The sequence below is a fragment of the Chelonoidis abingdonii genome, chromosome 14, assembly GCF_003597395.2.
Source record: "Chelonoidis abingdonii isolate Lonesome George chromosome 14, CheloAbing_2.0, whole genome shotgun sequence".
NCBI classification, from domain to species: Eukaryota; Metazoa; Chordata; order Testudines; family Testudinidae; genus Chelonoidis; species Chelonoidis abingdonii.
The window spans coordinates 38,168,198-38,182,415 of NC_133782.1; the positions used below are offsets into that span (position 1 = coordinate 38,168,198).

Below are 14,218 nucleotides of genomic sequence, written 5' to 3' on the forward strand. Positions count from 1 at the left end.
TTGTTTTACGTCCCCTCAAGTTACACCTCACTTAAAAGCTACCTGCTTACAAAATCAGACATCAGCATACAAAAGTGTCGCAGCCCATGACTCCTGAAAACTGGCTTCCTTTCTCATTTTTCCCAGAGTGCCTTTTACATACAGCCTGTCGTACAGTCCATATGTAGAGCAGGACAAACAACTCATTGTCTGAATGAAATTTTAGTTTGTACTGACTTTGCTAGTGGTTTTTATGTAGCCTGAAAAACTAGGCAAATATCTAGATGAGTTGATGGACCCCCTGGTAGACCCCTGCATACCCCTAGGGGTACACTTACCCCTGGCTGAGAACCACTAGGTTGGTTCTCGACCTTTTTTTAATTTGTGGACCCTTGTGGAGAACCACTGGTCTACGTTGGCCTGGGGAACAAGAGTCCCAACTCAGCCTGGCTCATCCAAGCAGCATTGCCAACTCTCATGATGTTGTCACGAGTCTCATGATAATTTGTGTTTTCCTTAAAGTCCCAGCTCCTGGAGTCAAGTGGATCTGTGATGATTTCAGCCTTCATTCTTAAAGGAAAAGTAAGTTCCTAGCCCTTGTGGCTGTGGAGAAAGCTTCAGAATGTGCATGCTAAAGGCTCAAAAAGCAGAAGGCAAAGAAAAAGAACCCCATATCTATCATTTTCACATAATCTCATGATTTTTGTACCTTTGGGGTAGGCAATACTGAATTGCTAAGTGTTAGAGGGTTTTCCCTTCGCCCTCCCACTTCCCTGGTTCTTGTCATGCAGACAGCAAGCAGCAAAAGACCCTTAGTCCCAAGCGCAGACACTGCGATGTTTATTGGGGTTAGTTTCCAAGCAAGCATATTCCAAAGCCCTTCCCACCAGCCAGGCTTATCTCTATACACTGATAGAGTCTGTTCCACAATGCTCCCTTCCCAGCTCTGATGCCGCAGAGCGTTTACTCCACGTCCCCCTTCCCGGTTCCGACGCCACAGAGCATTTACCACTTGTCCCTCTATCCAGCTCTGACACTGCAAAGTATTTACCCCGTGTGCCCCTTCCTAGTGATGCTGTACAGCATTGCCTGTGTCCCTGTTCCCTGTTCTCTATCCTTAACAAACATGATTCTAATTTCCCTTCCACTTCCTGTTTGAGCCCAGTTTATATAGTAATATTCTCAGCTATACCTTAACCAATTGTTTTACTGAAATGTAACCAGGGGTGGATCTAGCCATTTCGCTGCCCCAAGCATGGCGGCACACTGCGGGGGGCGCTCTGCCGCTCACCAGTCCCGCGGCTCTGGTGGACCTCCCACAGACGTGCCTGCGGAGGGTCCACCGGAGCCGCCTGCCGCCCTCCCAGCAACCGGCAGAGCGCCTCCTGCGGAGTGCCTCCCCAAGCACGCGCTTGGCGTGCTTGGGCCTGGAGCCGCCCCTGAATGTAACTAACCAATCCTAACACATTGTAAGATAATTCTCTAACCCATTATATCCTCCTACCCTAATTAACTTGCACCCAGCAAAATTCATTATACAGCAGACAGAAACAATTAGAGACCCAGACAGTTTAATGACAGAAAAGTGGGAGTCATAAAGATAAAACATACAGAAATGAGGGCTTCACAACCACAGCCACTGATAAGTGATTTCTTGCCAGACCGGATGCTGTCAAACTATATTTTCTTTAACCATCGTAAGATCTGTCTCTTTATCTGGTGGTGATGGGCACTATCAGGACAGGATCGTCTTCCTAACAGCCCAATCCCAATATATTTCAGTGGCTGGTTTGGGATGAGAGGATGTGACCGTTCCTTTCCCAGCGTATGGCTGCCCCTGCTGCTTAGCCAAAGGCCTTAGCCTAAGAACCAGGTCTCAGTCTATCCTAGTGAGCAAAGGCCCAGGCACAGGCGGACTGTGATTTTGATTCTTTGTTTTATACCCTTGTAACTAGCTAAGTGATAAAAATACACCTAAGTTCTTAAAGTACAGGCCTTCGCAGGCAGGCCTGAATATTTATATCCTAACACTAAGGAAAGTCAGGCAAAGCTGGACATGAAGAGCTGGGATGATCCAGACTGGCTAAGGCCAAAAGAACAGAGCTCAGGGGTTTGCATGGCTCACGGCAGGGCCCAGGCTGGCTTGACAAGGAGTTGAAAGGGCCACAGGATGGGAGGGTCTTGCTTAGCACACACAGGGGCAGCTCTAGGCATTTTGCTGCCCCAAGCACGGCAGGCAGGCTGTGGGACCAGCGGACTCTCTGCAGGCAAGCCGCCCCCCGCGGCTTGCTGCCCCAAGCACTCGTTAAACAGTTGTGAATATGCAGGTTTAAATCCTCTTTCACTCCAGGCCACCATCCCCGTTTTTTTTAGTTTTTCTGCCTCTTCCTGTTTTGGATGATCACAATTGAACCATGTATCCATCGTAAAAGGAAGTACTGCTTCTGCTGGGGGATTTCCAGAACCCACTGATTTTCTGGTTTTGCCAGAATTAGGTCTCCCTCCTTTCTCAAGATACAAGGACTTATGTCTCAGGACCTTATCTTACTACACTGCCTATTAATTTCATCTGGTGACCCCTAGTGACACTATCTGATTAAAATATGACTATAGATCATTGTTGCAACCACCGTTCTACATTTGCTCCAAATCTTGTACAAAGGTTGTCAAGTGAAATGTCTTTGAAAAGGTTACGATTTGCTGATTATGATTATGCTATCTGGATGCATGTATCATTTTTGTATTTGAAGTTATAAGTGTAACCCTTCTGCCCCTCTGAGTTGGCAGCAACAAGGGCCAGATTCAGTATCTAGGGGTTCCATTTCAATAACGCAGTGCAAAACCGTCTCAAGCCCCCACCCAGTGACCTGGGACAATTACATACCACCCCCCAGGCACCTCTAGGAGGCAATACTTCCCCTCTTGCAAGCGCGGAGTCCGAGTGTAGCAAAATCCTTTTAATAAAGGCGGGAAACAATGCAGCATTATGTTGGGAAACACCACAAACAGGATTCATAACACAAACCATGAGCAAAAACCCACCAAGTAAGTTTTGGCAGTGCCCTTTCCCCCTCAGGGTCTTAAGTCCAATCACCCCAAAGTCCAGTAACCCAAAAGTCTCTGTCCCTGGTCAGTGCTGCCCCAGAGTTCAAAAGTTTATCTGCAGAGTTTTAGCCCCCCAGCATGGGTGGAAATGGGGTGGGGCATGCAGGGTGTTAAGAGGCATCTTACTTGGTCCGAGGCTGACTGCTCCGCCTCTCCATGGAGTTCTGCTGCAGTCTTCACCACAACCGGCTCCACTCCACCAGCCCCGCCACCCAAGACAACCCGCAAACAGCTCCACTCGCTCACTGTTCCGCGGGTCGCTCCAACCATCCCACAAACTGCTCTGCTCTGCGTTCCATGGGCTGCAGCAACCATCCTGCAAACTGTTGCGCTCTGCCAGCTGCTTAGCGATACATCTTCAGGCTCCCCCACTAGTTAACACAGCACTCAGCAATCTGAGCTCAGTAAGTTTAGCTCTTTTAGTGATTTCAGCTTGTAGTAGGGGAGCCCCAGCGCTGATACACCATTGGCCCAAAGTAAATTCAGCTCAGTAGCCTCTAACTAGACTCCTAATGGAATCAAAACTAGCTCTGCTATTCAACAGTAGAGAGAGAGGAGGTGCAATTGCTGTTCCAGGCCCTCAAACAGGGACCCATACTATCAGATACACACACTCATCCCCAACCTTTCTCAATTCACTGTGTTTTGGAACCCATGTCCCTTGTCTAGCGAGTGCTACTGAATTGATGGTGAGACCCTCTGTCATAAAACAGTTTCATAGTCCTTCATTCATATAATCAGGGTAACAACACTTTATTCCTCCTGCCCCAATAACAGAGAAATTGAGGATCCCACAGCTGTCAAAGTGACCATTTTAGGCTGCCATGGGCTATGCTAGGCAGGGTGGGTGTGCCTATGCAAACAAGATCAGCCCCTGAAATTCTTTTCCACACTCACCATAATTCACTACCAGATGTCAGGGTAGAGCTCATCCTGACTCTGCTTACATAAGTATTGGCTCTATACCTGGATTTCAAATGTTGACTCCTGGGGTAGTGCCCACAGGTTAGTGCCCAGCACATCTTGGAGGGACTATTCAAGCTAAGTGGTTCATCAAGAAACACTTTGGTTGACAATGGACTATAGGAGATGCCCATCTACACTGAGTGGGCTGTCGTGTAAACGTGCTGTCTGGAATGTAGGTAAATGGCTTCTTGCAATGACTGAGGGAAATTGGGCATGAACATGTGACTTGCGCATGTGACTCAAAACCCCATCCTGTTGCTGTAATTTTCCACAGTAAGAACAATGGGATGCCCTCCACGAGGCAAAAGTTATAAAAGGCTCTGGAAACACCTTCAGTTTGTCCTAAATCCTGCTTCTTACCTCTGGAGGGACCTTGCTACAAACTGAAGCTCTGAACAAAGGACTGAATGACCCATCCAAGCTGTGGATGTATTCCAGAGACTTGACTTGAGCCAGCAGTTTAGTCCATCACTGCCACAAGCCTGAACCAAGGACTTTGCCATTACTGTATGTGATTGATTCCATTTAACCAATTGTAACTCTCAGCGTTCTTTCTTTCTTTCTATGAATAAACCTTTAGATTTTAGATACTAAAGGATTGGCAACAGTGTGATTTTGGGGTAAGATGTAAGTTATATATTGACCCAGGTGTATGATTGGTCCTTTGGGATTGGAAGAAGCTATTATTTGATTAGACTGGTTGTAAAGAACCACTCGTCTCTGAATCCAGTGTTTTTGGTGGTGATATAAGAACTGAGGAAACTGCCTTTATGTTTTCTTGTTAGCCAGTGTGGTGAACCAGGAGTTTACTTTTGTGGCTGGTTCGGTCTCTCTTATAAAAGAAGAACCACCAGGTTTCGGTTGTGTTTGCCCTGTTTCTCAGCAGTTCGTGCTGAATTTGGCATCCTCAGTTGTGACCCACTAAGGACCGGTTACACCTAGTTCTTGTGTTATGAGGAGTAAATAACACTTCCTTCTTCACTTTCTCCACACCAGTCATGATTTTATAGACCGCTATCTTATCCCCCCTGTAGTCGCGTCTTTTCCAAGCTGAAATGTCTCAGTCTTATTAATCTCTCCTCAGATGGCAGCCGTTCCATCCCCTTCATCATTTCTTCTGATAAACTTTTGGGATAAAACGCTACCCAATGTAAAAGGATCACCGTGTGACTCATAGTAAGAGATAGTCCTTGTCCCAAGCAGCTTACACGTTAAACAGACCAAAAAAAAGAGGGAATGGTAGCAGGATTCAACATAAGGCAAAGTAGTGACCCCATGTGAAGATGAGCCCACCTGTTACTAACTCAATTCATGTTATTATTATTTGCCCCCAGTCAAGCAACACCATGGTATTTAACATGCAGTTTATTCTGGGCTGGAGTTCACCTGACTCTTCTAAAACAGGATGTGTGCAAAATGCATAACTGAATTTCCTGTTTAAAGCCGGAGATTCTCTTGATGCTGCAGCTCTTGAAGAGAAAATCGAGACAATCTGCGTCCCCCTGTGTCTGTGCAATTTACAGCCAATTCCCATGAAAGCTCTTCTCAGAATCAGAGGGATGCTATTATGGCTCGATACTGCATCCTTTCTAGTGGGTCTCACACATAATTTAATTCCTGCAGACATGAGAGATGCCCAAGTATTATTAAAGAAGTCTCCGTGTCTCTTTTTTACTATCCACGGATCCAGACACAATTAGAATTTGTGGCATCTGGTGGAGAAGTTAAAGTGCTAGGGGACTCTCTCTGGATCTCCTGCAAAACCTCTGGATTCAGCGTGGGTGATTATGGGATGACCTGGTACAGAAACACACCTAGAAAGGGACTGGAGTGGCTCTCAACCATTAGTCATTAGGCCGGAGGTACAAAAATTATGCGGGTTCAGTGAAAGGGCAATTCATCATTGGCAGGGACAGTCCCAACAACCTGTTGTATTTGCACATGACTAACCTTAGACCTGAAGATGCTGCCGAGTATTTCTGCATGTTGGACGCAGTATGCAGGAGTTGGAGGTCAGACAAGAATGGTTTTTACTGTAGATTTCTGCTGGGGAAGCTGAAAGTCTGAACAGTAGAAAATCCCAAAGGAAACCGTCTCGGACAATCCACTCAACTTTAACAATAGTAACGGGTTACCTACTGCCATCCACTTCTTTCCCTGACCCTGGACCCTGGGATTCCTTCCCTCTTCGCCTAGTGCCAGCTTTCCCCAGTCCCCTTGCGGCACCTCATTCCTCCAGCTCTATCCACTCAAAGTCTCCAAGAGACAACAGAACCAAGGCCTCTCACCAGGCTTTGCAGGGACTCCTTCCAAAGGAGCTGATCTGTGCCTTAAAATGGGGGCCGAGGGAGGTCTTGGAAGATGCATGGGGATGTGTCCAACATGGGAGAGTGGATAGAGAGAACATAAAATGGGTTAGTGGGTTTCCTGAACAAGAGGGCAAAGACTGGGGGGTTTAGACATATTGGATGTGACCTGTGTAGGCCTCTATCTACCTAGTTATCCTTAATGGACTCACGTCCATGCTCCAGCCGGGTGGTGCTGCCTCACACCAGCTCTGATCCCTGCGCTGATCCAGGTCCATTCTCTCTCTCTCACCCTTGGCAGCTGTGCCATGGCGCAGAGCTGACCCTACACCTGCCTGCTGGGGGCCGACCATCACGTCAGCCCAGGCTCCGAGAGCAGCGAGGCTGGGTGGGGTCGGACCAGAGCAAACAGCACCACGGACAGGCTGCAGGAGGTGGTGAGGGACGGCATATGCAGAGAACAGTGCCGGCATTACAACTAGGGTTGCCAATTTTGGTTGGACATATTTCTGGAGGTTTCATCTTCTGACATAATCTTTAATTCAAGATTAATCTTTAATTCCTGGAGACTCCAGGACAATCCTGGAGGGCTGGCAACCCTAATTATGACCCCACCACCATGCTGTGGGCCGGCATCCCCCATGCCAAGAAATCAGTGTTCCAGGTAAATCTCCCCCGACCCAGAGCGGCCAGCCTGCAGCAACCTGGTCCAGGCAAGGAGCTGATGGAAACCACCATGGCCGTGCCTCTCCCATGCTGCACTGCCCCAAGAGGGAAGCCCCTGGTGCATCATGTGAGATGACGCGTAGTCAGGGAGCCCAACATCTAGGACATCTCCGGAGAGGTCTCTCCAGTGTTAGTGCCCTTCTGCAAGGCGCTGGTGGAAATGAGATGAAATTTAACATGGGCTCATGCAAATAGGGACAAGTAAGAAGAAAATTCCTGCTCTGAGCTGGAGGCTCATCAGCTGGAAGCGACAGAGCAGGAGGGAGACTTGGGTGTGTCAGTGGATTGCAGGATGACAATGGTCCACAAACGGGATGCGTCCGGGAGAAAGGTCAATATGGTTCTGGGATGGAGCAGCCCAGGTGTCTCCAGTACAGGGACATTTGAATGCCAGCGCAGAAGGCACTAGGCACAGCTCAGCTGGAATCCAGTGCAGCGTTCTGGGCAGCCCTGTCCCAGAAAGAAGGATCCTGGCTTAGCAGGTGCCAAGAATGGCTGGTGGGACAATCAGGGAAATGGAGAGTCGGTCTCATGAGAGGGGAATAAAACACTTGGGTAGGTTAGCCTGAAACACAGGCTGAACGGGGTCTGATTGCTCTATAAATACAGCAGGAGCAGGGAGAACACCAGGGAGGGATACGAGCTGTTGAAACTAAAGGACAAATCAAATGGGGATAAATATGGCATGGATCAATGCAGGCTGGAGATGAGGAGAAGGTTGCTAACCATTAGAGGGGGAAGGTTCTGGAACAATCTCCAATGGGAGCAGTTGGGGGAAGAGGGGGGGAACAACCTAACAAAGATACAGACAGAGCTTGATATGTTTATGGATGGGATGATATGACAGGGCTGCCTGGGACAGGAGGAACTGGATCCCATGACCCAGTAGGAGCATTCCAGTCCGGTGTTCCCACAAGAAAGAATAGGGGCATGAGGCACCCAGACTACCACTCCCATGATGCACCATGACCAGAAATGTTTAGGCTTTGATTTTTAACGTTTTAGGGAAAATGTTGAAAATGGAGAAATGCCCCACACCCACATTTTATGAGCATCTGTATTGTTCGCCTTCCCTGGAGGGTCTTCAAGTGAACTCAACCCCAAGGCTACCCAACAGACAGGACCCTGGGTGAAATCCTAGACCCATAGACATGGATGGGACCTTTGCTGTTGATGTCCACTGGAGCAGGGTCTCACTGGAGCTGAGGGAGAGTCAGTGTTCCCGTCCTGCAGGAAATGGTAACATTTCAATCTTTGTTTTCAAAGAAAAGTTGAGATGTCCAACATTTTTGGTAAAATGGAAATTCCGAAGGCAGGTTTGACTCAGAAATGTCGAAATGTTTCATTGCAATTTTCAATCAAAATGAAACATGCTAAGATGTGAACAGATTGAAACATTTCCTTCCATGTGAACAAATTGGAGAGAGTCCAGGGGAGAGAAACAACAAAAAAAATGATCAGAGGTTTAGAACAGCTGACTTTGGGAGGAAAGGCTGAAAGAACTGGGCATGTTTGGGCTAGAAAAGATGAAGCTGAAGAGGGGACATGATAACTCTCTTCAAATATATTAAGGGCTGTTATAAAGAGGCCACTGATCAAATGTTCTCCATGTCTATTGAAGATAGAACAAGAAGTAATGGGCATAATCTGCAGCAAGGAAGATTAAGATTGTATATTATGAAAAACTGTCCAACTCTAAGGCTAGTTAAGCTCTGGAACAGGTTAACTAGGGAGGCTGTGGAATCTGTCATTGGAGGTGTTCAAGTCCAGGTTGGACATACACCTGTCAGTGCAGAGGGTTAGAGTAGATGGCCTCTCGAGATCCCTTCCAGCCCGACTTTTCTATGATTCTAAGATTTTGGTTTGTTGAGCTTACCCCAAATACTTCATTTCGAGTGAGTTCAACATTAAGCTGCAGTTCCTTATCAGTGCATTGCCTTCAAGTGGGGGCATGCACAGAAACTTAACTTTGACCCCTTTTGCTGGGGCATGTTCTGTATCCGCTCCCTCGGCTCCAGCAGGAGCTCGCTATCCTCCCTGCAGCCCCAGGGCTGGGAGGATCTTGCTCTCCCCACCACTGGGGCCTGGGCCTGAAAGAGCTCTGTGCCTCTGACAATTATGTGTGTGGGGTGCCCCTGCTACCCCCCTTGTGCACACCCCTGCCTTCTGGGAGCTGTAGTTCAGGCCTCTATTTTCCCTTATGTAGTCCCTGCCTGGATTACATCTTCCACAATGCACTGAGTTTCACGATTCCCATGATGCTCCAAACAGCTCAATCAGAAGCAAATCTGAGTTGCATTATGGGAGATGTAGCCCTCCAGGGAGCCAAGTCTTATGAGAGAATTGAGACCTGAAGTACAACTCCCATAAGCCAATGCACGGGTAGCAAAAATCAGTTTACCATATTGTTGAACTGATTCCAAACTAAATGTTTCAGATCATTTTCAAAAAATGAAATATTCTGATTTGGGTGGAATGGACCCAAGATTAAATATTTCATTTCAATTTTCCCGATGGAAAATTAAAAATTCATGGAAAAATCAATTTTTTTTCTGTGGAAAATTTCAATTTTGTATAAACTGCCCTTTCCACGGGTACATTGTTTTCTCAGCTCTAGATTTCACTCTCTGCTGGCCCATTTTCAGGCTGGTTCTGTTTGGGGGAAAGAGCTGGGCCTTCACCTGCAGAGAACACCTGTCCCACATGCAATCTGAGATCTCCAGAGGACAGGCCGGGCTGGGTAATGTCAGTCACTGATGTTATTCTCCTTATTGGCAGGGCAATTGCGGTGGGCCCCTGGTTTCTCTGTGGAGAGAGATGGCTGGATGAATGGAGAGGTGTGTATAGGGATGGGGGGATGGATGGAGTGCGTATGGAGCTGGATGGATGTGTAGGGCGAGGGATGGGTAGATGGATTGATGCATACATGGATGGATGGACGGGTGTGAATGGAGATGGAAGGATATGTAGAGGGATGGGGGGGTATATGGGGATGGATGGACAGAGGAAGGGGTGTGCAGAAGGATGGAGGGATGGACGGAGGGGTGTGTGTAAAGATGGAGGAATGGGAGATAACAGTAAGTATGGGGTGGATGGATGGATAGATAACATCGGTGCCAGAGATGGGGGCCAGAGGGACGTTGTCTCCCCTCTTTGAAACCCTGACCTTGGCAGGGGCTCAACGAGCCCCCTCGCCTTATCCCCGACTGGTGCTGGGTGTTGTAACACTGGTGCCTTGTCCCTGCTAGTCAGTGCCGGTGCTAGGGGGCAATGTGCTAGCAGAGACAGAAACACATGGGCCAGACTTGAACGGCACGGCCACCCCGTGTGCCATGTAGCAACACCACCCACCCACCTATTCAAATATGGCCTGGCTGCCTCGCCGTCCTGACAGGAGGGTGGGTGGGCCAAATCTGAGTGCGTGGCATGGGGACCTGGCACTTGGCCCCGGCACTTCTGTAGTCCTTTCAGCACCCCGCTGGATGGATTACAAGTGTCTGAAACCCTCCACTATCCCTTCTCCACTCTGATTTTGCAGGGTGATTCTGGAGCCCTGTTTACAAGGGGAAGGCCCAGGGCATTGTCGCCTACGGAAACAGCAAAGAGCAGCCCCCTCGTGTATTCACCAGAATTTCCAGCATCTTGCCTGGGACAGAGGCGACGCTGGAGGAACTGCAGCATTAGGGGAGAGAGCTGGGCTCCGCCTCAGGCGATATTTCACACGGCAGATGCTCTGGATGAATTATTTTCCCAACTTTGCTTAAGCAAAAGGCTAGCAATAGCGTCTCGAGTATAACCCTGCCCTTCCCCTGAACTACAGCACTAGGGGGCACTGTGCTGTGGGGCAGGGGGGGCTCCCTAGCGGGCACTCTCCTCTCACAGTCAGTGCTCGAGATAGGGGGCACTGTGCTGTGGGGCAGGGGGGGCTCCCTAGCGGGCACTCTCCTCTCACAGTCAGTGCTCGAGATAGGGGGTGCTGTGCTGTGGGGCCAGGGGGCTCCCTAGCAGGCACTTTCCCCTCACAGTCAGTGCTGGAGCTAGGGGGTGCTGTGCTGCGGGCCAGGGGGGCTCCCTAGGGGGCACTCTCCCCTCATAGTGCTGGCGCTAGGGGGCGCTGTGCTGCAGGGAGTCAATAGGAGCTGGTCAGGGCCATTTTCCCCTCCTGTTGCAGCTCCCAGCCAGCCCCACGCCTCATTGTCCATAGGGGGGACAGACACCACAGCCTGCAGTGAGTCCAGCAGAGCTCCCACGGCCCCCCACCACACACACAGCCCTTGGCAAGAGTCCCCTGCCCTCCCACACAGGCCCCTACCAATGTGCCTCTGCCCTGGAGGGACACTCTCCAACCGGCCACTGCCGGCCCCCTGGCCAGCAGCAGCACCCGAGAAATAGGACCCCAAGCTAGCACCTAGAGGGGGTGCCCCAGGGCAGGCAGGCACCTTGGCGGGGGTTGCTGTTGGGGCTGCCTTGACTCTGAACTCCTGCAGGGGCTGCTGGGCCGGTACCATCCAGCAGCCAGCTGCTTTCTTTCCTCCACTCACGACTCTGCAAAACCAGACTACTTGTCCCAAAGCCAGGCTTGAGTTAGTCTCACTGTTGCTTTAATGCTGCAGCTACAAAAGTCCTCCGTGGCCAGAGATGCCAGCTCCTGGAGCTGGAATCCCCCCCCAACCCCCCACCACAGGGGGAGAGGGGGGAGCTGGGAATTGGGAGAGGACGGTGGGGGGCTGAGGTTCATTGTGCCCCTGCAGAGGGAAGTGGTGCGTACCAGAGAAAGGGGGGTTTCTCTGCGGGGGGCAGGGAGGGCTGAGATGCTCCACACACACATCTAGTGATCAGAGATGAAGGAGCCATTATTTCTTCTTCTTCTTCTTCTTCTCTACTCGCACCTTGGTCACTTTCATGGTGTTGTTGCGGCCAATCTGTATTGCCGAGCAAGGCCCAACGATATTTATGCTGCCACCTGCAGGTGACAGGGAGACACAATAAAGCGAAGGGAAAGAACGAAAGAAAGAAAGAGTACTTGTGTGGAGAGAGAAGAGGTGGATGTATGGGGATGGATATGTAGAGACAAAAGATGCACATGAGATGGATGGGTGTGTATGGGGATAGATGGGTGGATGGATGGATGGATGTGTATGGAGAAGGACGGCTCGATGGACAGACAGATGAGATGGATGGATAGGTGTGTATGGAGAAGGATGGATGGATAGATGAGATGGGTGGGTGTGTATGGAAAAGGATGGATGGATGGACAGACAGATGAGATGGATAGATGGGTGGGTATGGAAAAGGATAGATGGATGGGTGTGTATGGGGACGGATGGATGGATAGATGAGATGAGATGGATGGGTGTGTATGGAGACGGATGGATGGATAGATGAGATGAGATGGATGGGTGTGTATGGGGACGGATGGATGGATGGACGGACAGATTAGATGGGTGTGTATGGAGAAGAATGGATGGATAGATGAGATGAGATGGATGAGTATGTATGGGGACAGACTGACGGATGGGTGGATGGATGGATGTGTATGGAGGAGGATGGATGGATAGACGAGATGAAATGAGATGAGATGGATGGGTATATATGGGGACGGATGGGTGGATGGATAGATGGATGGGTGTGTATGGAGAAGGATGGATGGATAGATGAGATGAAATGAGATGAGATGAGATGGGTGTGTATGGGGACGGATGGGTGGATGGATGGATGGATGGATGGATGGGTGTGTATGGGGACAGATGGATGGATAGATGAGATAAAATGGATGGGTGCGTATGGGGACGGACAGATGGATAGATGAGATGAGATGGATAGGTGTGTATGGAGAAGGATGGATGGATGGGTGTGTATGGGGATGGATAGATGAGATTAAATGGATGGGTGCGTATGGGGATGGACGGATGGATAGATGAGATGAGATGGATGGGTGTGTATGGAGACGGATGGATGGATAGATGAGATGAGATGGATGGGTGCGTATGGGGACGGATGGATAGATGAGATTAAATGGATGGGTGCGTATGGGGATGGACGGATGGATAGATGAGATGAGATGGGTGTGTGTGTATGGGGACAGTCGGGTGGGAGGGTGGATGGGTGGGTGTGTATGGGGACGGTCGGGTGGATGGGTGGGTGTGTGGGTGTGTATGGGGGCGGTCGGATGGATGGGTGGGTGTGTATGGGGGCGGTCGGATGGATGGGTGGGTGTGTGGGTGTGTATGGGGGCGGTCGGATGGATGGGTGGGTGTGTATGGGGACGGTCGGATGGATGGATAGACAGATGAGATAGATCAATGTGTGTGTACGGGGAAGCATGGATGGATGGATGTATTTTCTCTTTTTCTCTCTCAGATGTTTAAAACCACAGAATTGTTCTGGGGGCAACAAACAGAAGAGACCCCCCCGCCCATCCCAAATATCTGGGGCCACCCGAATCATAGTGCTCATTTATGAGTGGACAGGCGCCACCTAGAGGCTAGCCAGGTACACTGCAGCTGTCCCATGTGATGGGGGAGGTCTCACCTGAGAACTCATAGAGAGGTTGCTGAGGCTGAAAGACAGATGGGGGAAGAGAATGGGTTAATCAGCTGGGACGGGAATGGAGACCCTGCTCTTTAGAGACCCCTTCCCTCTGTGCCATTAGCCCCATGATCCATCCTCTCCATTCCACAGTTCCCATCCCCTATACCCCTCCTCCTCCCTTTCCTCTGCCCATAGCTCCCTCCCCCCAACACCATCCTCTTACATCCCCCTCCCCTGCTTTCCCCACCTGTAGATCCCCCTCCCAACCCCTCCCTCATTCCCTTCCAGCACCTCCTCCAGCTCCACCCCCTCCAGCACAGCCCCCCATCCTGATCCCATGAGCCCCTTGTGACGTTATTGATAGAAACTGGGACCATATAGAACATGGGTTGCAACCATGGTTCTGTAGTGCCACCAAATTCTATGTAAAGGGGGTCATATAAGGTGTCTAAGACCAGGTTACGGGTTACTGGTTATGATTATGCTGTCTGTATGTCTGTATCATTTCTGTAGTTGAAGTTATGAATATTGGCTGTGTATTGTCTGTATTTCAAACTTGTTCTGTGTTACTGGAAAAAGTCTCAGACAAGCTGGTGTCAGCTCTG

The 14,218-nt window shown here is 49.7% G+C and overlaps 1 protein-coding gene and 1 long non-coding RNA gene across 4 annotated transcripts in view; one reads left to right on the top strand and one right to left on the bottom strand.

Moving 5' to 3' along the window:
• Positions 1 to 14,218, top strand: part of LOC142047743 (uncharacterized) — a 119,093-nt gene that overhangs the window by 16,612 nt on the left and 88,263 nt on the right. The window lies entirely within an intron of this gene.
• Positions 6,058 to 14,218, bottom strand: part of RIPK3 (receptor interacting serine/threonine kinase 3) — a 21,740-nt gene continuing 13,579 nt past the window's right edge. The window contains exons 10-12 of one of the 3 annotated variants that reach the window (XR_012657031.1): positions 13,614 to 13,641; positions 11,851 to 12,045; positions 6,058 to 6,113 (exon numbers count right to left, since the gene is read on the bottom strand). Coding sequence is in view for 2 of the 3 variants with exons in the window: in XM_075072468.1 (XP_074928569.1) it covers positions 11,936 to 12,045; positions 13,614 to 13,641 (138 nt within the window). In the remaining variant the exon portion in view is untranslated. Of the gene's footprint in view, positions 6,114 to 11,655; positions 12,046 to 13,613; positions 13,642 to 14,218 lie in introns of those variants that run through there. The other 2 variants (XM_075072468.1, XM_075072469.1) reach the window with 2 other exon arrangements.